This window comes from Rissa tridactyla, chromosome 15, assembly GCF_028500815.1.
Source record: "Rissa tridactyla isolate bRisTri1 chromosome 15, bRisTri1.patW.cur.20221130, whole genome shotgun sequence".
NCBI classification, from domain to species: domain Eukaryota; kingdom Metazoa; phylum Chordata; class Aves; order Charadriiformes; family Laridae; genus Rissa; species Rissa tridactyla.
The window spans coordinates 5,987,526-6,015,471 of record NC_071480.1 but is presented as its reverse complement, the minus strand read 5'-3'; the positions used below and the strand labels follow the sequence as shown (position 1 = coordinate 6,015,471).

At 46.4% G+C, this 27,946-nt stretch overlaps 2 protein-coding genes and 1 long non-coding RNA gene across 7 annotated transcripts in view; 1 reads left to right on the top strand and 2 right to left on the bottom strand.

The window, feature by feature from the left end:
* Positions 1-3,093: 3,093 nt before the first annotated feature.
* On the top strand, positions 3,094-27,083 carry LOC128917850 (urotensin-2 receptor-like). Of its 2 annotated transcripts, none has more exons than XM_054221463.1 (2): positions 3,094-4,254; positions 26,948-27,083. In XM_054221463.1, the coding sequence occupies exon 1, from the start codon at positions 3,094-3,096 to the stop codon at positions 4,201-4,203; it is 1,110 nt and encodes a 369-aa protein (XP_054077438.1). In that variant the 3' UTR covers positions 4,204-4,254; positions 26,948-27,083. The 2 variants fall into 2 exon arrangements, with proteins under 2 accessions (XP_054077438.1, XP_054077439.1); XM_054221464.1 differs by lacking the exon at positions 26,948-27,083 and adding an exon at positions 4,772-8,777.
* Positions 7,798-17,297, bottom strand: LOC128917853 (uncharacterized). The gene is made up of 5 exons (XR_008469390.1): positions 16,080-17,297; positions 15,744-15,857; positions 10,236-10,405; positions 8,762-9,039; positions 7,798-7,935 (listed from the first exon to the last, which is right to left on the bottom strand). It is a non-coding gene; the product is annotated as an uncharacterized LOC128917853 (long non-coding RNA).
* OGFOD3 (2-oxoglutarate and iron dependent oxygenase domain containing 3) overlaps positions 25,088-27,946 on the bottom strand; it is a 46,885-nt gene continuing 44,026 nt past the window's right edge. For all 4 annotated transcript variants that reach the window (XM_054221467.1, XM_054221472.1, XM_054221466.1 and 1 more), the window contains one exon: positions 25,088-27,129. In XM_054221467.1, the coding sequence (XP_054077442.1) occupies positions 26,993-27,129 (137 nt within the window). In that variant the 3' untranslated portion in view covers positions 25,088-26,992. The remainder of the gene's footprint in view (positions 27,130-27,946) is intronic.

Below are 27,946 nucleotides of genomic sequence, written 5' to 3'. Positions count from 1 at the left end.
CAGCACTTAGTTTTGAAGCCTGTCACAGCTGAACGGAGCAATGAGAGATGCCTTTCAATTCGCCAAGACTACAGCTTTCAGCTGCCCACATCTACACTCTGACCTTCATACCCAAACAAAGGAACACCGGCTATTCACCCAGTAAACCAGGGCGTTTATAAAAAAAGACATTGGACATGGCTACTCAAGCAGCCCTCATCATCTAGGCTGCTATTATCTACTTCTTAATGAGCAGACAATTTTGTTAGGAAATTCAAAAATTAGGCATCGAGCACCTGAAAAAAATTCCTATTCAAAAACAGACAATAAAATGCAAAATGGAGCTATATTTTAAGACGGCTGGGTGTGGTTTTGTGCATTAGCACAAATGCCTCCAGAGGGGAAATTTTGCACATGAAATACATTATTAATCGTTTTCATATCAGCACTTTTTAGATATTCCAAGGAAAACCGCATGGGGATTAACAGATTTTGAGGTTCATAAAAGACAATTTGCTCCTTGATGGCTTGGCTTTGTGTGCAGTGTGTCCCTGAGGACTTATTCTGACAGTAAGTCTGCACCAAGCTCCACATTTCTATTTGATTAAAATGCGTCTTCCAGAAAGGCACTTGCAGTCTTTACTTAGGCACCTGGAGAAATGGAAAATCCACCACTTCTTCTGGTAGCTTGTCACCCACACTGCTGAAAAATGTGTATCTCCTGTACACAGACAAACAGAAAACATCAGTATTCCAAGCCTCCTGCGTGGTCCCCTTTCTAATTCTGATCGATGACGGTTGTTGTACGCTCCAGACCCAATTCCACCAGGCACCGGGTGCTACGCCGGTTCTCGCGGGCGTGCAGAAAGGACTGGGTGCGCTGCGAGGGCAGAGCAGGGGAGGGGAGAAGCGCTGCTTGCTCAGAGAACAGGCTTCGCTCTGCTGCAGAACAACTTCAGGCAGCAAACTATTTTTTAAGAGTTTACCAGGAGTAAGTTCCCATGGCTACATGTGAGTATCCTACGTGTTTAAGAAAACAAGCGTCCCGCAGACCCACTAATGCTTCGTGCTGCTCAATTCAATATCCTTCTACTGGAAGGAAAAAAGGGAGGTTGAAATTAAGTTCTTTGTTTAGAAGAAGCACTGCTCTGCTTATCTCTACCATCTCGTGTGATCACCCAAAACAAATCAGGTAACATGGCCAGACAACAAAATATCTATTCTATTCCCTTTTGTCCTGGCCAAAAAACAAAACAGCACAGAGAAAAGCTTCAAAAAGCTTCAAAGAGGAGACAGGACTCTCTCTGCAAAAGTTGCGTGCAACCTAATTCTCAGAGACGATCTATTTATGCCAAGCCCGGATCTTACTCGGGGTCTGTGGCAGTCAATCCCCCTGACTGCCATGCAGGCAGGATTTGGCCCCGGTAAAGCATCCGCCCGCATTCCCAGCTGCCGGGCCCAGCTGCCGCAGAGGAATGCAGGGCTGCCAAGGGCGCTGGCATGGGATGCAGCCCCAACTTCCAGTCAAAAAAAAAAAAAAAAAAAAATCTCCATCTCAGCGCCTGGATCTAAACTTTGCGGTGCAATAGCTGAATCCGATAAAGCAAACCCCTGCCTGACAATAATTCAATTTAGATTCTCCTCCCTCACCAGCATTCAAATCATGTTCGAACCAGCTACTTTAGTGAATGTAGCTTTAAGCATTTGGAGAGTTTTGTAGAGACACACGTAAATTCATGAGCAGTATGAATAGGAAAGCAGAGTTACGCTTACGTGTGTTAATTTTGCCGCTAATTACAACCGAGTATTCAATACAATGTTTTTATAGGGCTGAATCCTGCTCCTACGAGTCAACAAGAGTTTCACCACTTTGCAGCATGCCACAGGGAATGAGATGACAGTTTGCACAAAAGCACTTTGAGGAGGGATTAAAACCAGCAAATAAACACATAGCAGTCATTTCAGCACTCTGGTATAAGCAGAAATGTTTGAAGGCATAAAAGCCAGTTAATTCCTATTGGAAATCAATGGGAGCTGAGGAAATACAGCACTCATACCCCTGGAAAGCTGTCCTTTCACTATGGATTGCCCTAATCTCTGCTTTCTCTAAAGTAAGATTGAAACGTAAGGCTCTCATTGATTTTGCAACTGTCCCCAGATTTCTCTTATCTGTTTGGAAAAGTTGCCTCTAAACCTCATTCATCGAACGCTGTACTTCACCCTCTTCAGGTGCATCAGCCGTCACTAAAGCTCAAATTTAGATCTGACCATAGCATTGCTGTGCTATTCAGAGCAAAATTCAAAATACAAGCTATTTCCAGGAAGAAAAGAGGCTATTTCAGTGCCAGGTTTGTATCCAGCTCCACCTAAGCCTGTCTCCGGGTGTATCTGAAACACTACTGCTGTCTCCCTGAGACACCCGGGCTATCTCCAGTTCTCCTGGTTGCCCACCGACATTTCTTCGACTGATGAAGCAAAGCACCGAGTTCCCATCGCCGAAGGGAAAAGCCAAAGGACGGCAGAGTGGCCGGGAAAACTTTTTAGGAAGCTCCCAGCGCCTACACCTGCCTGCCGGCTTCTGTTTCCCGGGGCGGGGGGGGGGGGGCGGGCAGGGGGCGGGGGGGTGGCATTGGGCACGGAGAGCTTCAAGTTTGTCCCCAGCTCGGGGACCGCGTCCCCCCCCGTCCGTTTATCCCCGGCTCGGGGAGCTCGTCCCCGCCGGGTTCCCCCCCCGATCCGTTTGCCTCCAGCTCGGGAAGCCCGTCCCCGCCGGGCCCCCAGCGGGGTGTCCTCCTCTTCCCACCGGGGTGTCCCCCCTCCCCGCTCCGGACCCCTCCGCCCCGTCTCCGGAGCTGCCGCGGGGGCCCCGCACGGAACCGCCTCCTCCGGGACGGCACCTGCCCGCCGCGCTCCGCCCCGCCGGCCCCGCACCGGCTCGGGGGGTCCCCGCTCTCCCTCCGGAGGCGGCGGAGGGGGGAGCCCCGGCGGGGCGGGGGGCGGCGGCGGCCCTTCCCCCGAGGGCACCGCCCTGCCTCCCGCGGGGGGCGGAGCGGCCGCCGGCGGGGCCGGGAGCTGCGGGGCCGGTGCGAGGTTGCGGGGCCGCCGCCGCCGCCCATGGAGCCCAACGGGACGGCGGCGGCGGGGGGGGGCAACGCCTCGGCGGCGGCGGGGGGCGGCGGCGGCGGGGGTCCCCCCGGGGGCGGCCCGCTGCTCATCCCCTCGGCCTTCGGGACGGTGCTGTCGGTGATGTACGTGGCCGGGGTGGCGGGCAACGTCTACACGCTGGTGGTGATGTGCCACTCGGCGCGCTGCGCCGCCCCCATGTACAGCTCCATCGTCAGCCTGGCCCTGGCCGACCTCCTCTACCTCTCCACCATCCCCTTCATCGTCTGCACCTACCTGGCCCAGGACTGGTACTTCGGGGACCTGGGGTGCCGCATCCTGCTCAGCCTGGACCTGCTCACCATGCACGCCAGCATCTTCACCCTCACCCTCATGTGCACCGAGCGCTACCTGGCCGTCACCCGGCCCCTGGACACCCTGAAGCGGTCGCACGGCTACCGGAAGGTCACGGCGGGGGCCGTTTGGTCGGTCTCGCTGCTCCTTACTCTGCCCATGATGCTGATGGTCACCTTGACTGAGGGGGGCAAGGCAGAGGGCAAGGTGAAGAGGATGTGTGCGCCCACCTGGAGCGTGGACGCCTACCGGACCTACCTGACAGTGCTCTTCAGCACCAGCATCATGGCCCCGGGAATCATCATTGGCTTCCTCTACACGCGCCTGGCCAGGACCTACCTGGAATCCCAGAGGAACCCCCCCCACAAGGAGAAGAGCAAGAGATCCCCCCGGCAGAAGGTCCTCATCATGATTTTCAGCATCGTGCTGGTCTTCTGGGCCTGCTTCCTGCCATTTTGGATCTGGCAGCTGGTGCGACTCTACAGCAGCTCCCTGCAGCTCACCACCCAAACCCAAAAGTGCATTAACTACCTGGTGACCTGCCTGACCTACAGCAACAGCTGCATCAACCCCTTCCTCTACACCTTGCTCACCAAAAACTACCGGGAGTACCTGCGCAACAGGCACCGCAACTTCTACAGGTTCACATCCTCCTTTCGCAAGAGGGGCTCCAACCTGCAGTGCTCCTGGGGACGGTCCATGTCCTCCAGCAACCAGTACGACTACAGCTCGGAGGCCCTGGGCATGGCCACGCTGAAGGACAAGTGAGGGAGAGGAGGCGCTGCGGAGACACCGGGACCAGCAGAGCACCTGGCCAAGGTAGGGCTTTGGGACTCCTTAGCCTTGCAGGGTCCTCAAAACTCATTTCTGGTGGTCACTATGTAGTTAGGGCAAGAAGTTGCCTAAACCCAAGTCCTGTGAGATGCAGTTGAATTTCTGTCTGGCTTCAGGCTGTCAGGGGGGTTCTGCTGGGAGCCAGCAGCCAGCCAGGACAAATCCTTCTGGGGTTTGGGTGCAGAAGACGAGGTGGACACTTTCTTCAGTTCCGCCGCAAATTCTTTTCACAGTTTGCTGAGTTTTGCCCAGCTCCAGCTCTGCACCGTTTCTCCTGTGTGGTTTCTCAGTGCTGTCCTCAGGCTACAGCTGGGTCAGATCCACAAAAGTCTGAAATTGTCCTGGTATTGCTTAATTTAGCTGCAAGCCTCGGGTTTCCCCTTTATATTGTGTTTCTAGAGTGTGTAAAGAGACCCTTAAGCCCCTTTTCCTATTTCCTGTTACATTATTGTGCACTACAGTTCCATCAAGCTTAAAGTCTCTATTTTAAAATTCATTGCAGCAGCACTTTGAACTCCAAGCATTCACAAACCACAAGGTAAGCTGTCAGAAACCACAGGATTACCTAAAAAAAACCCTTGTAATTTTTTAAGGTTTCTACGTAAGGTGATTTGAATTTGCCACTGATTTTTTTTTTTTTTAAGTTGGTCCCTTTCTCAACAGGGCTTGAAAAACTGAAAATTTACCTGGGAAAGAAAGAAAAATATCTTATGATCCTATCACTCAAAGACCTGCGGCTCTAAGAAAAATGACTGAGTCCTGTATCATGAGACTTACCATAAAAGGGACAAATTTATTCATGACATTTCATCAAAAGCTTTTTGCCTCAATGTATTTGTTCATTTTCTTCCCACTTAGCGTCTCATAGCAAACCTTCACCACAGATGCTAGGGATGCCTGTAAGCATCTAAACAATTGTAAGACCTCAATTTATAAAATAAATGCCCATTAAAAAGTGGACCGTCACCAGGTTTCCCCTGGCATGGTCTCTTCACCCAGCTCAGGGGGAGTGTATTTACCGGGGTATTTACAGCTGCCGTACCCAGCTGTTCCCTGGAGAGCTCACGTATGTGGGGATGAAGCTGCGTTCAATATTCCTCTTTCCTGCTCTGGGACAAACTCCGGGCATGAGTAAAGCATGGTACGAGGTGCATAAACTATTGCCAGCAGCTCGCGATGCCCAGGGACTTTGAAACAGCAGGCAGTTGCTTAAGGAACAGTCATTTCCACTTTCTTATGGCATGCCCTGACCCAATCCGCTCGAGAGGCGTCCCGCTCCGGCCCCGCAGTGTCACTGGGGTCCTGTGTCCTTGGGTGATCCTCTGCTGTCACGCGCCAAACTTTAGCGTACGTTTGTGCTACGGCAGAGACACGCAGCGCGGACACCGCAGCCAAGGGTTGGGAGCAGAGCACAGGGCACAGCAGCAGGAAAACAAACTCTTCAGGGCACGTGTTGGATGGAGACCAGGGAAGCGTGTTCCTGTGCCGGCAGTCAGGCGTTCTTCTTATAGATGCAGTTGTTGGGGTGCTGTTCAGGGAGGGGAAAGTAAGTGACTCACCTTAGAATCGCTTGTATTGCTTTTAACCACAGGAATGCCTTCGGAACACTGGCGAGCACTTCGTCATGTTCCAGTATTGCGTATTGTACCGAGCTGGGCAGTATAACTAGACCTATAAATAGCATAAATAGACCTAAGGGTGCCCATTTCCTTAGGAAACAGGGGGACTAACCCACAGTTCACGTTGGGAATTGGCAGGGAGAGCGGGCTTCGACAGTTTTTAGGAACAATTTTCAGGAACTAATTCACTTTTTAATTATTCATTCTGAAGTCATTGTTACTTTCCCTATGCTTCCCATTTCCAAGGCTGGAAGTCACTCCCCTGTAAGAATAACAAAGATAAGCCTGAACTCAAAAGGCGGTGTGGGAAGGCAGCAGTACGTGCGTCATCTGCGAGGGCTGCTCCACCATCCTGCTCTCGGGGGGCATCACCCTGCGGCCAGACAGACACGCTGGCAGAGCCCAGCATGGCTGCGTCCCTTCCAGGTGATGCACGTGCCATTTGCCCACCTCTGAGAGAAAACAAAATATTATTTCCTTATGGCTATAGAAAGAAAAACCCACCTTGATTTGGATCTTGACCTGACACCGTACTGATGTGTCTTGATTTCCATTGCCTGGCCTGAGGAGAAGGTCCTTGGAAAGCCACTTACCCACCACGGTGCTACAAGGCTGCTATAGGATGGATGATTACGTATACCTATTGACAGGTGTGAAAGGAGAAGCAGATGATGGAAGAGCTGTAGAGGTATCAAAAAGAGTTATAGGGAATACTCTTTCTGCTTTAAAAAAACCCACATTAAAACATCGAAGGCCAAACAGTCTAAAAACATAGTTATTAATAAGAAAGGGAAGCTGACGAGGAGTCACGCCTAGAAAAAAAGGGATGAAAATGCAGAGCAGATGAGATCTACGCTCTAACCTAATGCGGGGATAAGCAAACAGAAGGGTTTGATTTGGGGTACGCTTCCCAAGACGTCCCATCAGTCCCCAGAAGGGATTCTGCTGCTCTGCTCAGCGTCACAAGCGGCGCATAGGGGATGTGCTTTCTGTGCCACATCATCAGAGCATTCAACATCAAAGGGTTGATGGAGGAGCATCCAGATGAAAGGCAAAATATTGGATATGTGTCACTCAACAGGTTTTTCAACCAGTATGTGCTTCAGCCCGGTGCCATCCCAGTGCTGCTCCTCTCTGCCATCAGGCTCTGAGAAACCCACACAAGGTTAACGAGGGAACCAGTGAATTTGATGACACCCACCAAGCATGTCGTTGGGGCAGAGGAGTGCCCATTTAACACGCAAAACTGGCCAGCAATCGGAAGATGCTGCTGTGTGTGATGAGTGACGGCTCCTCAGCACGACATGGTGCACAGCTTCGCAAACACGGCTCCTCAGCCGCCACTTGCACTCCTGGGGACCAGAGCTCAATTTAAAAGAGTAATTACATAAACAACATCCCTCTTATTGTCCCATCAGACCAGTTAAACTGCCAAAAGTCAGTAGCTTTGACCCACTTCATAAACATCCTGCAAGAGCAGATGTTTTAACTGAGTTCCTGGTGTCTGCAATTGGGCAAGCCTTGGCTCTTCTGGGTGTCCTCATGGCTTGGAAATGAGGAGACAGTCTCCATGGATCTTCCTTTAACAACAAAACAAAATTAATCTGGTAGTTGGCTTTGGAGGGGGATTGCTGCTGCCTGTCCATAGCACAGAGTCCTGTCCAGGGCTGACACAACCTTTAAGTTAACCCATAAACTTTGCCTGTGGCGGACCCAGCGTATTCCAGGGAGGGTGTTGGGTTGGCTTTGGTAGGATCTCAGCATTCATAACCACATCTCCCTGCGTACAGGCCACGCAAAACTGCGGTAGAGCAGCTTGGGCTATTTTCTACGCGAGGGAGAGGTATTACCTGTCCTCGACACTGGAAGGGATGAGTCAGGACTACCCAAAATAATGAGATGAAACCCACACCTTTCCGCCACAACCAGAGGCTGCCAAAGCGTCTGAAAATTGAGATAGATGCAAAACCAGAATCCAGATGATGGGACTTTGCAAACTCTACGTATCTTGTCACTTATGGTAAATCTGAAGCGTCTCAGGCCAGGGCTGAAATAACAACAGGAAAGTCAGTTGGGCTGTAACTGAGCAAAATGTGGTGATTTCCGTGAAAACAATTTTACTTTTGCTATTCTCCTGCATTCCAAGAAAGCAATCAATGTCTACCCTGGGATCATTTATCATACCCAAATCATTGTAATCCCGGGGGTTTTAATGTGGTTTTTTTTTATTATAAATGATATTTTGCTGATTCAGTGACACAGGTAGTCCTTCAGCAAAATGGGAAATGGCAATTTTAGGGAAGGCAACAGCGTTTTGTTATTGGGGCAGCGGTTGTCACTGCAAAACTCCAGACATGCTTTACCAGAAAGAAAATAGTTTAATCACTAGAAAATCTTTTCCAACACCCCTTAGGGTTTAGGTTTTATGACCAAAGAAAACCCAAACCCACAAACAACCCAGACTGTGAAAGAAACGCAGTTTCATCCTGAGTGCTCTTCACTTCCTTTAATCTAAGGTAGCGGCTGCTGCAGCAATGGCAATTTTTCTGCTTTCACTTGAAAGGAGAAAACACTGTTTTTTTGCGGGACAAGTGAGAATGGTGGTTTTCCCCAGACACAGGAGAATCCATTTGAACCTTACTGAATTTTTGAAGCCTTTACATTCAATCACACATTTTTGATCATCTTTCTCCTCACTTTGTAAAACCAAATTTGCAATAAACACTCGAAAACCCCACATTACAATTTAACCATGAGCGCGGGCAAATCATTAACATTTTAGCTCCTATTTTAGCAGTCGTGTTTGGTGCTCAGCGTGTGATTGAATACCAGGGAAGCCAGTGAAATAAGGTGATTTTATGAGCACTTTGTACCTTGGGCGGCACAAACGGCACGGCTTGCGTTAAGCGCGGAGAACAGGCGGGATGCCTGAGTTCGTGACCTGTTCCCCATCAGCACGACGAGAGGAGAAAGTGCGTAAACCTCACATCCGCGCCCAGCCCTCGAGCCATGGGAGCAGGTAACGCAGCGCCTGAGAAAATCCTCCAGGCAGCCCCAAAAAGTCTTCGCCGGGAAGTTTGACCGCTCCGGGGACGCTCGGCTCTTCCCGTCGTATTTCTGAGTCCCTCTGGTGGCAGCAGCAATCTTCCATCTGAGGAGGAAAATTGGCTTTTTAGTTTAAGCTTTTAAACAGAGCGGTTGGATGCAACTGGGGCACAACCAAACTATGTAACAGCGTTTAATGTCTTTAAAGTATAACGTTGCTACAACATATGAAGGGGAAAAGTCTGTTGTGAAGAGAAATCCTACTTAAAAGTGCTAACTTTCCTCTCCCTCCCTCTGTGACGAACCCCGAGTAACTTTATTCCCATCACTTTGCGCAGCATCCTCACTGCCAGCACCCACGGAAACACCCGGAGCCGGTGACTAAGGACAGTTTAGCCCCGCTGGGGTTTTTTGCCTTATAATATTGGTTGTTACTGTTAGTTTCAAGTTTTTCTGGGCAATTGGAGAGTTAATTGCTGTGGCTTATAAGAAATACATTGTTTTGTCTTCAAAATTGTAGCAGCAGCTTCACGGGATATATGTACCCTTTAAAGTAATTGCTATTATTGTTATACGAGATTTTTGCCCTTGTTTGGGAATGTATTTAAAACACAGCAGAGAGAAAGGATGCGTCGGTTGGTAGCAAGGTGTCAGGGTAGCACGGTGTCAGCAAAATTGCTGCAACATTTTCCTTTTTTTCCCCACCCAAGAAAGGGACAATTAAAAGAGGAAAGGGAGAAATGAATCCTGAAGAATTCTTCTGGCATTTAGGCTCTACTTTTCTTGCTCCCTCCATTTATAATTTTAATTTAAATGAAACATTTTTGTGAACACTAGGAACGTTTCTACAGTGGGAAAAAAGGTGCAGAGTTAAGAAGCATTCATTGAATTTATTAGAGGAGGCTGAACTTCAGTATTGCGGAAGATCCCACCCAAACCCCTCCATCAAGATACCTGTAGGGAAAGTAGTAAATAAACTTGTGCAAAATCAAATGACCCAGCACTAATAGCTGTGTTTGGCAGAGGGTACAGTTCTAAAACCAACGCGGTGCTAATGCTGGAGAAGTAAAATCTAAGTTTGTTTCAGCTTGTTTAGGCCAGTGTCTCTCTGAGATGTCGTTACCCTTTCCTAGTGCATTCCTGTCAGGATCTTGAATTCAGCTCCTGAATTCTTAACTAAAACCAAACATGATTTCATCCAAACAAAGCAAGGGAGATTCCTGAAGCTAAATGTGGTGTGTCCATAAACACAGCCTTTTGGAGACAGTTACCGCTTCATACATGGGCTCCCACTAACCTCACCCTTTGGTGGGACATCCATCAAACGCACAACGCTTTCACGCCTTTTATGTTTTTGAAATATCAGCTTGACATTTGAGAAGCACAAGGCTGGCTCTTGCAAGAAGCCTCCCAGGAAAAGGCGTTACATAGCAATTACTTCTCAGGCTACGTTGAACTTCTCTTTCAAAAATCTGGAAGGATGGAGAAGGTAAATTAAGTGCAATGGAGTAATACTGAAAGGGGAGAGACAGCGGCACTCTTGAAGGCGCATGTAGAGGGAGGACACCTAAACCTTCAGGGACACGCAGGTCCCACCAGAGAAGCTGAGCTCCCGCAGCATCCTCCCTCTGGGGAGCAGGGGCTGGCAGCCAGCTCCCAGCACCGCACCACTCAAAATTCCAGTAATCCCTCTGATTTAAATTGAGTTTCTGCTTTTTCGTTATAACAGGTTTTGTTTTTTTTTCCTTTCATTTTACACTGTAGAAGGGAATATCTCACAGAAATGGCATTATTATAAAATCAGATAGAGCCTTGATTCCCTCTAGCCACCGCATTTTGAAAGCAGGTTTCAGCCCCTGGGCGGTGTTCCGATGAAGGAGCAGTAGCAGGATGAGACACGGACGAGACGGGGAGGCTGCAGCAGCACCCGCCTGCCCCGTGCCTGGCGGTGGCAGCCGTTATCTGATCCCACCCAAGTGTGTGTATTTATCTTCCTTCACATCACCTGCTGGTGGGGACTCCCTGCCATTCATCCCAAAAGCACTAGTGCTGTTGATAAGTAACCCAGGCAGGCTTAGAGCAAGATAGCTAATAAAATCCAGAAGAGATTTACAAGGATTTCGACGTTGGAGATGCCTATCGAGGCAGCACTCGCCATTGGAGACGCAGAAAGAGATGATCTGAAATGGGGGAAGCTCAGAAGTCCTGGCTTCTTGTACGAAATCACTGCTGACTTGCACTGTGACCTCGGGGGAGACGCTTATTCTTGTGCTGCTGGTCATTAACTGCCTGAAAAACAGCGATGCCATTTCCATCGTCTGCACAAGTGTTTTAAGACATTGCTGATGTGTGTGAAATGTTTTGAGAGCCTTGGATGAGAGGTGCTACCTGCAGAAGGGAAAAGCTCTCCTCGTAGGGATAACTTGCGGTTCAGGTTACCTGTTAGTGGTCAAACAGAGATGTTTGTGTGCCAGAAGAACAACTCTGGTTTTGATTAACGGCAGTGGGTTGGCAAATATGATCATGTAGCCCACAGCTGTGCTGGGCTGCCTTCGCTGGGAACACGGCTGAAATGAGTCTCCTGATAAAAGCATCATCATTTCAGTGCATCAGTACCCGCTCTAAAGCCCCTCCTCGGGGGGGAAATGATAGCAGGAGATATGGTAGAGAAGCAAAATCTTTCTTCTTTGCTTCCTGGGAGCCTCTTGTTCCCCGCGTTTCGGGCTGGGGTCAGTGGGGGTGAAGGCAGAGCATCCCTCCCCGGCAGAGCCTGTGCCGCAGCCTGCTCCAATGGCAGGATCTTGGTGCAGAGGAGGCTGAATAGAAGGAATTATCCCAACACTCGTCACCGATTGCTAAACACAGCAGAGCTTCCCTGTCATTTTGTCGTTGGCATCTTTTTAGAATGATTAAATCTGCCGAGGAACCTCCACCTGCCTGAGGCACAGCACGAGTAATTCCCAACAACAGAAGCACAGGAAACAGCAGCCCGGTAACTTTGCTTGGCTGTTTTCATTTGTTTGTTTGTTTTAATAGGAAGGCGAGTTTATTATGGCAAACATCTCGCAAACTTCAAAGGGCCACCTCTATCTTTGCAGCAGCTTCTCTTAGGCAGCATGAGCAAGTGGAGCTCCACAGCCGACGGTGCCCAGTGTTTGGGGAGAAGCTGCTTTCAGAGCTGGTTCAAATGGGGGGCAACCACAGTGGAGGGATGGGGACAGAGTTGGAGCATCGCTTGGTCTTTTACCTCCATGCATATCTGTGAATATTTTCTCTGCCAGGCGCTGTGTGCCCTGGGTATTCAGTATCTATCTCCGTTATTCAGAAGAAAAAAGCTGTAAGAAGTCTTGGGTTTAGTCAAATAAAAGACAAGAAAAAACTTTATAACTTCATGGCCTCGGGAAACTGTTTGTGTCCCCCCCGACTCGAGTCCTCGTGTTCCCAGCCCCGGAGGGACAAGAATGGCCTTGGGCGTGGGGACAAGAAACTATGCTCCCTGCAAAATGCAAAAGGGAAATAGTGACCGTGTCACGCTGATTTACTCATTAATCTTAACGTGAGCACAGAGAAATGGCTTTAGGCTGAGAGGAGGCCTAGGAAGGCAATCCTCTAATAATAAGCCTTTGCACCTGGTGTGAGAAGGGGACGGGGAAGAGTCGGGCACCCCAAGGGGCTCCAGAGGAGAGCACGTGCCCTGCCACTGGCGGTTCCTCGAAATCTCGCCTCCCGTCAGGATCTCGGTGCAGAACCAGCATTCGGTCCAACAGCCGGACGCCTCCAGTCGAGACGCAGCCAAGTCCCAGCTCGACTTCCCCGCGAACCCTCCTCTGCTCTCGCGCCGGTACGGTGCTCGCAGGCGAAGGCGGAACGGGGGCTGCCGGCCCCGCTCACGGCACGGGGTGAGGGCTACGGACCAGAGCAGGCAACGGGATGGGGCATCTCTGCCCTTCGGGAGTGTCAGGGCCGGGAAAGAAAGAGAGGAGCTCGCTGGCACGAGCACGTTAGCTTAGATCTTGAAAAAAAGCATCAAAGCAGCATCTTAATAAGCATTTTTGTCTTCTGTCACATTCTTGAGTAAATGTTTATCTTGTGGAGCTCCGAGGCATGTGTTTCAGGCTGTCTGTGGAGGGTCTGTCTGTAATTACAGACTTCATCCCGGGACCTGCCTTAACGACTGCGCCTTCCCGTCGTTCTCCATAGACGGAGTCTCCTGCCCACGTCGAAGAGAGCTTTAACAGAAACATCATGGATCAAACGTGACTGTTTAGGTTATTTGTTCAGTAGAAATATGTGCTTGTTTTTAGCATGTTGCTGTCTTTGGCATTCTTACTTTAATGTTACCATTTTATTTTTCTTCTGTCTCCGCATGTTCTGTCCTTTCTTTGGGTTACGTTTCCTTCTCAGCAACAAGCTGCAGCCTCTCCCAGGGTCTCTGCTTCCACCTCACTTTGCTCCAAAGCTGAAACCACCACCCGTCGGACTCTGTAACAGCCCAGAGAGAGAGTTTCAAGGCTTTGGGGAAATTTTACACCTCTTGAATTTCAAATCTGCTGTGTCAGGTTGCCCGCAGAGAAGGCAGAAGTCTCTATTGATTTGCACGACCTAATCAGAGAGCGGGCATGTTCCCGCAAGTGTGTTTGCTATAAGCAAATCCTTCAACTACGTTAGAGGAGTTATGTTTATATAGCTAGGAGTATCATTTGACAAGCTTTTCCTTTACTGTTGCTCCAGCTTCAGCCTTCTCTCTCCCCTCATTTGGACTGGTACATCTGGTTTTGCAGCCTTATGGTTTTAAAGGATTAAGCCGTTTTACTTTATAGGGTTGGTTGGTGGATTTTTTTCCAATCCAGCCAAAAATAATTATTTCTTGTCCTGATACGATTCACTGTCCACCCCCAGGCAGCTAAACCAATACAGCTGATGGGCCGTGAAAAGAAGTGCCTGTGAAGCATCATCTTCAAATCTGTTTTAAAAATCAGGACATGGGTGAAAAGCTTCGATGCACTTGAGCTTGTTCTTGCTTAAAATATTGCTCAGACCAGTAAATGGCTGGATTCACAATCCAACGTCGTGTACCCTGCCGCAACTAGAAATACCGTTAAGGCTTGTGTTCTCAGAGGATTTGGGCTTTACCTTCAGTTTTCTCCTTCCTGGTCAGTGCGTGAGGCAGCGTCTTCCCTCTCTCGAGATGCACATTCATCCGGGGGGAGGTTTTGTAAAGCCTTGTGAGGCAGGATAACCATCAGGAACCTTTACATCTTTGCCAGAGCACCCATGAAAACACATTCCTGCAGCTCTGATCCGCACCACTAACTTTTTATGGTGGATCTTCAGCCTGGAAGGGACTACACCCTTACGGACGCAGCGTGGGGAGCAGTTTTCCATACATGGCCTCTGAACGTGTGGGGCTTTTTTTCCCTGTTCAGTTTTCAATTATTTGATTCATGGACTGCATTTCCCGGCACAGTAACAGCTGGTGGTTTCGAAGGCTGCAGTTGGCGAGGGCAGTGCCTGGGATGGATAGTAATTACTTGCTGAGCGCGTTACAATTGTTCAGTTATTGAATAATTTGGAAAGGCAAGCAGGGGGAATGTTTGGTTAATTAAGAGCTCGTTTAATGACTGCTAAATTTTGCCTTCCAAAACAGTACTCACCTTCCCTGGATTTGGAAACCTTTGCGTACCCACGTTATTTACCTTCCGGGGGAAGCAGGAACGCTTTCTCTCCAGTCTTCGGCTTCAGTCACCGCGGTGGCACTGGCTCCTCACCTGGAGGTGCCACGGCTTTGGTCCTTGTTCCCTGCTAGCTGCGACAGGCGGCTTCATGGGCATTAAGATCTCTCTGAAGCTGCCACCAGACTCCAGTGAGATGTTTAATTAGACACAGCTCATCTGTAAGCCCTCAGGCACAAATTCTCATCCGATGAAAAAAAGTGACATTACAGACCGGCAAGCAAAGTATGAGCATTTAACAGAGCCCAGCAGGTTTTCTGAAAGGTTTTTCACCTTTTGAAAGGTGAACAGCTTTCGAGCCCTTGGCATTTTCCGGTGCTGCTGATTTAACACAGTTGCTGGGGACAGGTTTCTTCTGTCTGAGGTTTTTGATCATTTAGGGCTTAGGAAGCAAGTTTATCACCCAGAGGATGCTTTCTGGAGCCTGGACTAACTTCCAGGGGCTCTGGGGAGCCTGCAAGGCAGTGCTCAGGACAAAGAAAAAAGCACATACAGCTTATTGTCACGTCTTTACTGTTGCACCAAGAACATCAAGTATCTGCATGAGAATTCAGGCAGGCTTGTAACTGAAAGGATTTTATTTGAGGACTTCTGAGGCGAGTTTTGACGGAAGAACTATTTGGGAAGTAGCATTTGACTCAAGATGAGTACAACTTAATTTTAAACAATTAGTGAACAGATTTTAAAGAATTATTTTGCTTTGGGCTTTTATCCTTGATCTAGATTAATGTAACGCATGATACTCTTCACGCACAGCATCAGCCGGGTGTAACTACCACCGCAGATACACCCGTGGGACGTGGCTGTCACTGGCACGTGCTGGTGAGACGGGTCCCCTCCTCCCAGTGTGGAAATCAAGCCCCGATGTCCCGAAAGGAGAAAAAAGCAAAGCCTTGAAACCCTCGCTGACCACAGGCAGATTTATCCCCTTTGCACTTCCAAAGTGAAAAATGTTTAGAGCCTCCAAGAGCTAGCGGCTCCTCCAGTCCTGCCCGTAGCACACACAAAAACAACGAGGAGGAAGAGTCTGTACTGACCCTCCTGCTTCACACTATGCTTCAGGACAAAGTAAACTTACTTTTTCTGCTAGGGAGAAGGCAGTACAATAAGCCAGATCTTGTACATCTGGAGACATACCGGTCTTTTACAAAGGCATCCATGAACTTCTTGTATGTTGCTTTTAGTTTAAATGCTGGGGGGAAAAAAAAAAAAAAAAAAAAAAAAGGGAAAATAATTTTTAATAGGCTTTTTAGAGCAAACTCTGCAAGGTAAATTCTGCAAAACAGAAGAGCTGTCAAAGCGGGTTGATTTTAAAACCTGACAACCTTGACAGCCCCCTTGCAGCAGCACGAAGCCACGTCGCTTCTGCAGTTACCCGTGGTTACAAAATTGTTGAACGAAATGGAATGCAAACCTGCCGGGGGCTGTAACTCTCAAACAGGCAGAACAAGTGATCTGGAATGATAACTAGTCGAGTGCTCCGCTGCGTCCTTAATTGAATATTTAGCCAAACTGCTCCAAATTAGCGGAGCTCGTCCACTCTGAGTCTGGGCTGCTGAGGAGATGAGGAAGCTCCTGGTGGGATCTAGTAGATTTTAAATATTCTTTTCATTTTTTCCTTTAACAAGAGGGCAAGGCATAAGGCAGCTCTTCAAGAGATCTGTGATTGCGAGTAAAGAAGTGTTACGGGATATTCTCTCCCTGCTCCGAGGAAAAAGTCTCAAGTTAACATATGGGCTAGAATTAGTTTTTTTCTCTTCAATTAGTAATTTCTTCTAAATTAATAAGGCTGAGACATCTACTTTAGGAAAACAATTAAACAGTACATCAATAAAATAGCTACCTAAAACCAGGCAAAGTGGTTCCTTAATTGAAGTTTTTCTAACTGTTCTTCTTGAAATGTCCTTCTTTAAGGCTTTACGCAAAACCTTTCTGCAAATTAGTTTATCCGGTTTCAGGGGAGCTTTAAGTTAAAAAAAAAAAGTTTGTTTTAACTGTTTAGTCTTGCCTTTGCGCTTTCTGGCCCTTCCTGCTGGGCATCTCCGAGGTTTCTGTGGATTTGTGTCACTGAGGCAGCCACACGCCGATTCCGTTCCCCTAAGCTTTCTGCTGGATTTTGGCGGTACTGTGCTGGGAAGAGGGTGACAGCAATGCTGTCAGGAGCTTTTCTTCCTGCTAAGCATCCCTGCCAAAGCATCCTTCTGCAGCACACCAGGGCAGCATGGATTTTCTGCCTCTCCTGTCAAGCCTCCTTTCCTTAACGGTACCCAAGAAGCTACAAAAAGTCAAAACTACGGAGTTCTATCAGCAAAGGACGGCTGGAGAAGTGCTGCAAAATGATCTCAACTCTTGATACTACGTGAAATCTCTCTAAAAAACTATTTCAGTCTCTTCTTGTGAAGGGTTCCCACACTCCGCTGAAGTCCCTGGGCCATCAGTCAGTTTTACCTTTCCCCATCACGTGTAACCACATAATATCAGTCCCCATCAAGTGCCATTTGGGTTGTTGGACCTTGCTGGTCAGCACTCGCTGTTACCCGGATTTAGCAGCTGCTCCTTCTCAGCATCTCTTCAGCAGCAGGTCTCATCCCTCCCATCGCCTGCAGTGTCTTGCTGGGTCCCACAAAAGAGCCCAAATATTATCTCCCATTCCCCCGCAGAGCCTTTTCTGCCGCCACCCCCTCCTTAGAGTCTCCAGAGCTGGCAGATGTGTCCTCCCCGTCCCAGCTGCTGACTGCATTTTGGACTTGACAGCCAGAGCGCCCCATCCAGCCCTCACCATACCCTGAACCTCCTCCTGGGGTGGTCTCTACCGCCCGCCTTCTGAGGGGCCGAGGCACACGAGGGCTTTCTTGGCTTCCTACATGGGAGCGTGTGCAGTCAGAATTCTTGAAAGCGGCAGTTTTACTGCTTCTTCCCAACATAAACCGGACAAATTGATGGAGTCCTGGCCCCCGAGGATAAACACCATCTCCGCTGTTTAGAGTAACTGTCTCCTGGAAGGGGGAAGGTGGCGCGGAGCTGACACGCTCGCTGCTGGGGAGCTGCCCCGGGGTAGCGGGAGGTGCCTGCGGGCTGGTGGCTCTGCCCCAGCAGAAACCTGCCCCTGCTGTCAGGCATGAACCGGAGCAGTCCCTGAGGAGGATTACGACTAGAAAATGTCCACAGTTAACTCAGGTACCATAATAACAACCTTAAACTTCTTTTGCAGAAACGCAGAGGACTAGCAATCTGAGTCACTCGTAAACATTCCTGCCAAGGGCTGGTTTAAGCCTGTGCCCAAACACAGAGGTCTCAGCCCAGGGCCAGGGGGGTTGGAACTAGATGATCTTTAAGGTCCTTTCCAACCTAAACCATTCTGTGATTCTATGATTTTAGTTGCAATATACACGGTTTTATGGAGTTTTCACATTTCACATTAGTTTCAGCTTTTTAGCTGTTTAGGAATGGTAAATCCTCATGTGGTTAGGACGCATTCTTGGCTATTTTCTCTGAAAAGAACTTTAATATTAGTGGTCGGGCTAGTACTTTTGAAGGAGACTAAGATTAGATAAGCTCATTAAGTCAAGCATTCTTTCCACACCTGCATTCTTCCCAACCAAATAACATTTCTCGATTGCAAGGCAGCTAATTTAGAGACCAATTTTACTTGTCGCACTGATACGACCCCGAACCACTGGCGTGCTCCATGAGCAAAGCTGGCTCAGATGCACACATGCTGTCCTCACCTTTCAGGGCCTTGGACACGACTGGAAAGCCCTTGTCTCCTAAGTGATGGAGTCTGGTGTGGCTGTACTACTTGGAACGTGTTCAGCGAGCACGCCGTCACTCTTACAGAACTACAATCTTATCCATTTAAGACGATTTTGCAATATCCTAGTCCTGTCCCCACCTCTGTCTTCTCCGTACCCCGGGGAAGCCGCCCAGCGCTTCGGCAGCGGCTGTGGGTGTCCAGAGCAAGTGGAGGCCGCAGCCTTAGGAGGCAGGTTAACAACCAACCGAGTCTTCTCCCCTGCCGCAGGTCCATCCCCCGCGCGTCCGTCCACAGCTAGGAGGAAAGAAACAAGTTCAATAACCCCTGATGGGCAGGGGAGAGGCAGACAATGACATTTACTTTTGAAGTTAATTGATCCACGTGCTCATTCACTCCATTTCATTTGTTAAAAACAAGGCTTTAAGGCTTTCTCTTGTGTTGTTTGGGTTTTTTTTCAGTTCTGTCAAATGGTCTAATAAGAGGCTATTCCTGTTCCTTGCGCCCCTTGCCATGTTTGTAACTTTAATACGTAAGCCATTCCAAGTGCACACACAGTTACAGCGCTATTACAGCTCTCAAACACCTTCACCGAGTCACAAAGCTGCCCTGACCAGAGGACAGAATAATTAATTTAGACCTGAACATCTCAAGAGCATCTCCCTGTACAATTCAGCTATGGAAAGGCTTTTGATTACTGCCCGCCTGTGCATGCTTTATGGCTGAAGTATTTAATTTAAGGAGAATTATTCGGAAGAGGACAAGTTTTAATGGCCGGCGCCAAAGCCTAAATAAAAGTCTGAGGTACAGAGTCGGAACGTGCTTAACTGGTATTGAAAGTGATAATTTTTGCAGCATGCTGGAATTCACTGACTCACAAACCATCTGGAGATGCTAAAAGCATTTAGAAAACAAAGTCAAGAAGTCTCCAGTTGTTGAGGTTCCAGTTGTTGAGGTGAAAACACCAAGGCTCAAAGGCAGCTGTGAAGATGGAAGACTCCGAGGCTCCTGGCACTAATAAGTGCGACGTGAGCGAGTGCCTTCCTCACCTCCCGAGCTGGGTGCTCTCAGCTGGGCGCTCTGGGAGGGGAGATCAGCCTTCCTGAGAAATCCACGTGCATTTATTCTGTGCCTCTGCTGAGGCGGAGAGATGAGATTCTTCCAGCCTGCACGTGGTCTGAACGGACAAAGATCTCCAGAGTGTGTGTATAACTAGCAAGTGAGCAGGGAGGGACTAGATTTCGAGATACGGTGCAAGCATGAAACAGCAGAGTAGAACCTGAGTGGAGAGTACTGAGGAGCAGGTGCGTATCTCCTACACCTCAACTAAAGGATTACAAAATGAGTAAGACTTTGACCTTTCTTATGGTTCAAAAAACCCCACAGTCTTCAAACCTTTTCTTTTTTCTTTTCACCAAGGGGAAAATTTCTGCATACGTCTCTATATTTATGAATTCAGTCTTAATTTCTTCTTGGATTGTTTCTTATTTACAAGTTTAAATTCTGTCTAGTGCCAGAAAAGGTACAATAGATAGATGCTATACGTGGAGGACACCATCATCTAAAAAAGGCCGAGCTAATACACAAGGTACACACAGAAGAAAGCTTAATTTGCTATTTTTTAAATGGACGGATGCAGCATGACTTAACTTTTTGAGCATACTCAACCTTGACTATTAGTTCAAACAGAACATAGGCAGGATAAATAGCTGAAGTAAATGGTATCGAGGAAGAAAGTTCAAAGTTTTGTGAAGGGTTTTAACAGCAAGAGCCTTGCTGCCTGGGAGCTCCCAGTTCCCAGTTCTTTGTCTGATCTTCTAATGAAAGAATAAAGCAGGTGAAGGGAGGGGGGAAAACATCAGTTCAACATTGATACGGATGTTTCAGTGTGGGAGAAATCTCCTGTAGCTGCTCTCTGCCTAACACCATCTTAAATTTAACTTACCCCTTCTGTTGTATTTCTTTTTTCATACTAGTAAACGACAGTTTATTTTGATCATACTCCTCCCTGTGGAAAGGAATACCTGCCTAAGTAATTTCTGTCTCCCTTTAAAATAAAGAGACAAATGAGAAAAAACACATTTATGGCCACACAACTGTCATAGTAAAGTAGAAATAGTCCAAGTGCAAGATCACTTTTCTCACTTTTGTGTTGAGAAGCGCGAGGGCTAAATGGGCTTAGAGTTTGTCTGGTTTCACAGCAGTGGCAGCGTTTCAGGTTTTGAATCACCTGGTGAAATGTGACCTTCTTTTTACGGGGTTATTCAGTGAATCACATTTAAAGCCTTAATATGCAGAGAGGACACCCAGAACATGTATCTTCAGTAACATAAATCAGAAATAAAAACATTTGCCTGCTAGAGGGAATGGAAGAAACTACCACCCAGATCCAAGACATGCAGAACTGCTCCATTTATTCCCCCCGGATTTAACGGTCTGGCTGGGAAGTTAATATGGTGAGGAGGTCATCTCCAAGGTGTGAAGCCACCCAGAGACATTAACCTGGCAGTGAAGAGCAGTCTCAAAATAAAACATCAAGGTTTTTTTCTGTGGAGTCAGCAGCAAATCGTCCAGGCTTCTACATAAACAACTTAACATAATTGCATAAACTGAGCAATGAGGAGGAGACAAACTCTTAAGATATCTGTCCAGAAAATTCATGCCTCAATAACCTAGTTGGCTTTTGTTTGGTTGTTAACATAAGAATAGCAAGGGTATCCATTTCTAAAATTAGCTTTTTGAACACTGGAGGCCTCTTACAAGAAATTTCCAGAAACAAGTAACAGGAACGCTCCATAAATCTCAGCTTCTCTCTATAAATAAAATATTTCCTTCAAAAAAGTCACCATGGTTTCAGGCACACGCTCCTTCTGTACTTCTACACCACTGAGTCTTCAGCGTGAAGTCTCGGGTGAAGGTCTCAGTGAAATTCTTTATTAATAATATATCTCACCTGGCAGCTCATTGATTCAACCAGTCCAGAGTCCTTAGACAGCCTCGGGATTATCCAGCAGTAAACCTAGGTACTTTGAGGTGTTTTGCTTTGTTTGGATGCATCTAAAGGTTACAAAAATAAAGGAGATAATACTTCCAGGCTGCTTTACTGATTTCGCAAGGACAACTATCCAAGCGAGGCATTTCTTGTGATCCTGCGGTCGGATCTGCATGCGTAGCATCCCCTGCAGTCAATGAGAGTTCACAAAGGAGCAGCTCTACCAGCAGTTCCATAGTGCAAAACAGTCACTGGCAAAGCACAGAGAGAGAAAAAAACCCCAGCAGTTTCTCTAGTATCTGTTTCCAAATTCAGTACTCGCTGTCCACAAGTTATCATGAACGATAAGAATTCTCAACAGCAGACAACGCTGATCCCTATATCTTGTCATTATTTCAGCTATACAGGAAAACAGGCAAGATGGAAATAAGTATCTCTGAAATAAAGGGTGTTGTTTCAAGTATGAATAACGCCTGTAATGGAAGAAAAATAAGGGAGCTTTTGGAAAAAACGAATGCTGAAAAATCTCAAAAATTGAGCAATGCTTGACATTTCCACCACTGTTAGAAATTCTTTTTTAATACACCACACGGCCTAAAAGGGTTATAGGAAAAAGCTAGCTCCTTTTCAGTTCTAACGAGCCAGTCTGTGAATAAATAACAGACTGAGCTTATGTACCCTACTCAATATTATGCTACAGGTAAAAGCATAAGTAGGCTGGGACACAACTGAGAGAAGAAATAAGTGATTTGAGGGGAGATGGTGGACGCAATCAAAGCAAGATGTGCAGTTTGGAAACAGGACAGTTATTTTCTTTGGACAGACTTACCTGAAAAGCTTTAGTACGAGTCACCAACACTCACATGGAAGATAAAAAAATGTCTACTCAGGTACTTTAGGGATAAATTGATGATCATTAGAAGAGAGCTGACTGGCAGGTCTCAGCAAACATGACGTAAAATCAGCTTTCAGCTTCCTAAGAAGGTTTACAAGGACAGAGATAAGGCAGAGCGTGCTGTTGTTCTTCATGGTGTTTTACAAGGAGCAGTAGACGCTCACCGGAGAATCGCCCACCACTTTACGATGGCCGTCTGAGCCGCGCTTCCCGAGAAGACTGCCTTTCTGAATGAGGCTGAGGCCATCAACACATGCCAGAGCCATCTGCGGTTCAGAAGGGAAATAACTCTTCTGCTGCTCTTGGAATGCTCGCTTGGATTCTGCACAGGAGACTCAAAAAGGAGAGACAGGAGTTGAGATTTTTATTTTTTTTTTCTTGGGTGAGGGAAGAGGAAGAGGCTGGCTGGTTGTATTTTTTATTTTTCCCCTCAAAGAGCCCTCCAGCAACATTTCCTGGTTTTATTCCTAGAATTTAGACAAGACAAAACTATCGCACAAAGGTACACATGAGCGTGTTGGAGAGATCCATTTCACGTGTAAACACTGTGTAAGGATAGCTGGATGTAGAAGGAATGTGAGGAACTCCATATTAAAAACAAAGTCATCTTTATTTACTGGGGAAAGGAAAGCTATAAAGGAGAAAATTCAAATGTATTAAGAATTGCAGTGGCAGAAGAAACAAACCCAGATTTTCTTGACAGCATAGTCATTACCAATGCTATTTCAGCTACGCTTCTATTATAATGTGCACATCATTATGTACTATAGCCTTGAAGAGTACCCTGCTGAGATGCTGACCTTATAAATAAAAATAAATAAGACATGAAGCTAAGTTTCTGCTAGCAGTCCAAATTAAAATCTTTTTGTAAACAGAGTGTCCTTATAAACATTTCTGGACTTGAAATTCATTAGGTGGAGCTCAGAATATTTCAGGTGGACAATACGTATTCAGGAAAATCTCAGCATAAAACGTACCTTTCCAAAACCTTCAGTTGATTTATGGGGAATTAAAAAACACAGTGATTCCACAACTGCTTATACAATGAAAATGTTATACACGAGAAATGCCAAGACGTCGACTCAGTGCTTCTAGAATCATGTCATAGGGGATAAAAAATTAAAATAAAATGCATGGTACAGGACTGAAAGCTAGGTTTACACTAAAAACCGAATCTCATCACATACCCGTTAGTTTTACAAAAGTTCCTGATATTCCCCAAAACCTTTGAATGGAAAGATAACTTAAAACACAGTACAAGTTCACAGAAGTCCTCAGGAAGCTTCAGTCAGTCCCTTTGCAGGGATTCAGGCTCTGGCTTGCTCTCCTGCCATGTTTTCTATTTCACCTTGGGCCTTTTCACACAAGGAGGCTTTACCTTTCCTTATAAATATTTTTTGCTTTCAAAATACAAATCAACATTCCCAGATACTTGTAACAAGTATGCTTTCAGGTACAAGGCTGTAAATTTAACTTCAGGACTTGGCCCCAATTCACGCTGAACATATACTGACCTTTCTTGACTTCGTTTGAACCGTGAGCGCTCTTTACAAAGGTTCTCACACGACTGGGAAACATCAAGGCAAATTCGGCCGTCACCATGTGTTCAATTAAAAGCACTTGTCTGCAGCAGCCTGTTGTCAGATTTATGCTAGTTTAACAGAACAAATCCTGTCCTCGGCGTAATTGGAGTTCTGGGAAACAGCCCTGCGTTTCCCAGTAGCAACAGACAGGCTGAACCTGAAAGAGGACAGACAGAAATTGAAGTATTTCCAATTCAGAATTATCTGTCCAGAACTGGGGAGAGATACCATTAATAAAAAGTTATTTGGGGTATTTAAGTGGACTAAAATAAATTAAGCCAAGTTTATTTCTAATCATCAGTGAATTCTGCAAATTCCACTTGGCCCCAGGAACATCAGTCCTTCTGCAATTACTGTTTTCCTGCTGGAGGCTACGTTCAGAATCTTTTAGATTGCACTGTATTTCCTCATTTGCTGTTTAATTTCTTCATAGATCTAGATATTGCTTTTAGTAGTCCGGATATTGAAGCTTCAAATAGAGAAATCCTGGTTGGTACTGAAACAGAATATAGCGAATTATTGTACTTCTTTCAAAAGATGAATTCTCTTACCAGGTACAGCGCATGTGTTTTTCCAGAAATTATATCTGACAGGTTTGGTGATCATATTGAACACATTACTGAAGCTTAAACACTCCAAAAGACAAATACCAACTTGATTTTATTTCTGAATGACAGTTCATAGCACGACAGACGCTCCGCGTTCAGGAGATATTGCAATACACGGGATCATCAAAGGATGAAAATCTGGGGGGAGATGAGCTGAGATTTCCCCCACGGTCTAGCACAATCTTGTTAAGCAGTATTTTATAGAGGGCAGCTCCGAATGTGCCAGTTTCATTTGGTGCAACTCAAAGCCTGCATGACAGAAGTGACTAACAAACACTTTTAAAGGTGGCAAAGCCATTTATATGCCCGTGCTGCAGAGTGGCGACAGGACTTGCACTGAAGTTAAGAATTTTGGAGCCTAGGACCTCAAGCTGGAGAACCCCAACCCAAACCCACACCAGTCCATTCATATTTAGATTTCACTGCTACCAGGTACTTTTGTGGAAAAGGCCCTACATTTAAATCTCAAGGGAACGGGAAACGAGTTTTAAGCCAGTAAAGCAGTTGCTGACGGTCTTGGTCTGTGTTCTTCACAGACTTACAACTTGGGTGTAATGCAAATTTCTTGGAATGAACAGGCTTTGAGGCAAATATTTAGATATGGAACCCAACTGACTTTATTATTTTTTTCCTAGCATCCAGCCATTTTAACAATTCTTCCTTGTTAGCACAGAAAAGGAAGCCTTTTTCAGGTTTGAGAACAAAGAAATGAAATTACAGAAGACTAATCTTGCTGATGTGCCAAAGGAGAACACTCACAACTGAACGAGTTCAAGAATCCTGTCATCATTCCTCTTTATATTGAGCTTCAGTGTAATCCCCCCAATACTTATTATTTCCATAAAAGGATAGATTAAAAAAAAAAAGCACATTTCCAGATTTTCAAAGTGTTTCACAGAAATTATATAGACTATCAATAAAACAAATCAACATGTTTGCTTCAGAATTTGATTGAGGAAAAAAAATCAGGTTTCCTACCGTTTACTTATCAACGTGCTGACCCACAAAGTCTTTGCTTGTAATAAGAAAGCAAGGTGGTTGGCAAGATTACACATTTGTTTGTTATTTTCTGTACTGCAGTGCAATCATCCCCTCTTCTCTGAAGTCCTTGCAATTTATTATTCAAGGAACACCACAGACTAATGGTCCTAGTTAATAGAAAAAACATCTTCATACTAAACTGAAAGAGAAAAGTCCAAAAAGAGCTACTGAGAGACTTTCTGAAACAGATAAAACATTGCTTTGGACAAGATAAAACACAGTATTTCACAACAGAAGATCTGTAGTTGTGTCAACAATAACAAGAAAAACCAAGCTTCCTTCGACTTGGTCTTAAGATTACATTTCAGCCCAGTAAATAGATGTTTTCAAGTGTTTTACAATCAAGCTCCAGCTTCAGACCATATCAGTTTAAAGCGTAGGTGGACACCAGCTTCCCTCAGACCCCACAGTCCAGTGGTCCGTGTGGTTTTGTCACCCAGCCTTCCACGCAGCCAGCCAAGGCTTACGGGATTGAGACTAAGGAAGCCAGAACTGGCCTACGGAAAAAACACAACAAAAGTAGCTTTTTCCTCAACTGTGCCCCTCCCAAGCCCCACTGCTCTTCCTGGCAATTAGGTATCGATGAACCCAGAGCAAGGACCCATTACCTCCACCCAGCTCTTTTTTAATATTTACTTAACATACAGGGTTACATCACCAAGCCATCTCCATAAAGAGCTCGTAATAACCCAGACACACCAGGCTTCCAACCAAGAGATGGATCATATTCATTAAGACCCAAAGAAAACGAGGCGAGTTGGGAATGCTGTGTTTTGATCAACGGGATCTAATGCAGTGCCATTCCCTAGCACAAAGCATCTGTAACCCAAAAGCAACAGGCTTTCTGGCCAACCAGGGAACTGTATTTCTGACTTTGTATTAACTAGTCCCCAGTCGTAGCAGAAAACATCTGTAGTAATTCAATAAAAAAAAAAGAAAAATTCAAGTAAGTCCCAGCAGTCAAACCACAGGTGTATTGCCCACTAACGCCCACGCTAAGGAGAACGCACGCCTCTGAACGGTAGATACGTTCAAAAGAATAACTCTCATCCTGTAACTGAAGAGACTAAATAAACGGGCAGCAGCAGCATGGGGAGTCATATCAAGACATTGTCCAAAATATTGTTTGTATCTTTTAAACTGAAGAATTTAAAAAAATAATTGAAAAAAAAAAAAAAAAAAGAGAGCCCACTCTGGAACTTTTCTTTGTAGCCTATCCCTTTAGGACACGAAGGCAAACCATTTTCAGAATACACCAAATTCAAGATGGTCTTTAAGGCACCGTTTGCAACATTTATGGGAAAGGGCATGTGAAAACAAAGTGTGTTATAATATATTAATACAGCTGGGAAATTGTAATTGAATGTGAGGTTACAAGAGATGTTCTCTCCCTTTTTCCTCTCCTCTTGCAGGGCTTCTCTCATTCAATTTGACCTCGTATTCCATCCCTGGAGGAATTACGTCAAGACTGGATCCCCAATGCCATGGTCTGGGTTGCAAGTGAAGGAGATGGTGATGGCATAGCGAGTGCCCCAGTGAACCTTTTCCACCCGATGAAGGTTCTCCGATCCAGAGGTGAAAAAGGAAACCCGGCCTGCAAAGACAAGAGTATTTAATCAGTGACGTGGAGTTTGGCACTCTGCTATCGGCTCTCTCCACAGTTTTGCTGTTGTCTCAGTTCGACTGTTCCCCACCTACCTGAGAGCCCACAGGTCATCGCAAAGACAAACTGTTATGAGCTTATGCTGCACTCCAACAGCTTTATGTACTGTTTAAAACATACATTAATCCTTTGTGCTACAAAACTGGAGACATAATTCCACCATATCTCATAGTTTATAAAAGGCAGGAGGACGCAGAGAACATCTGAGGCCAGTTCTTAGTTGCCTCAATTAAAAAAAGAAACTCTAGTGGCCGTCAGCAAAGCGTATTGATTTCCTCCCTGCTCCCCTTCTAGTCTGGGCTCTAATTTTAGACCAAAGGAGGAGGAAGTACTACCAAGGTGGCAAAAAGTCTTCAGTGAAAGAAATGCTCAGCAGGTTTACGAGCAGCTGTGGCAGCTTATCAGCATTGTACTAAGTATTTGCTAAAGCTTTTTGTGCAGTCTGATCACTCACTGTTCAGCCTGGTTAGAAAGGTACATATCAGACATATACAAATTAATTTTTGTTAGAAAGAGCCACTCCATGAATGCATTGGCTTGGAAATTCTTTTATAGATGCAAGTGCTCGCTTCTGTGCTTCATCCCCTCCAAGCATTGACCACCACCCCGCCTGGTTCTCCAGGCCTGAAGTGGCATGAAGGTGAAATGCAGTTACTTTGATGACAGCGGAGGTACATTAGCATCCCACCTGATGAAACAGCAGAATGGAGCCCTCTACGCTTTGACATTTTCTGAGAACGTCAAAGTT

Coding starts and splice junctions, on each gene's coding strand:
- LOC128917850 (XM_054221463.1), top strand. CDS start 3,094: ATGGAGCCCAACGGGACGGCGGCGGCGGGGGGGGGCAACGCCTCGGCG.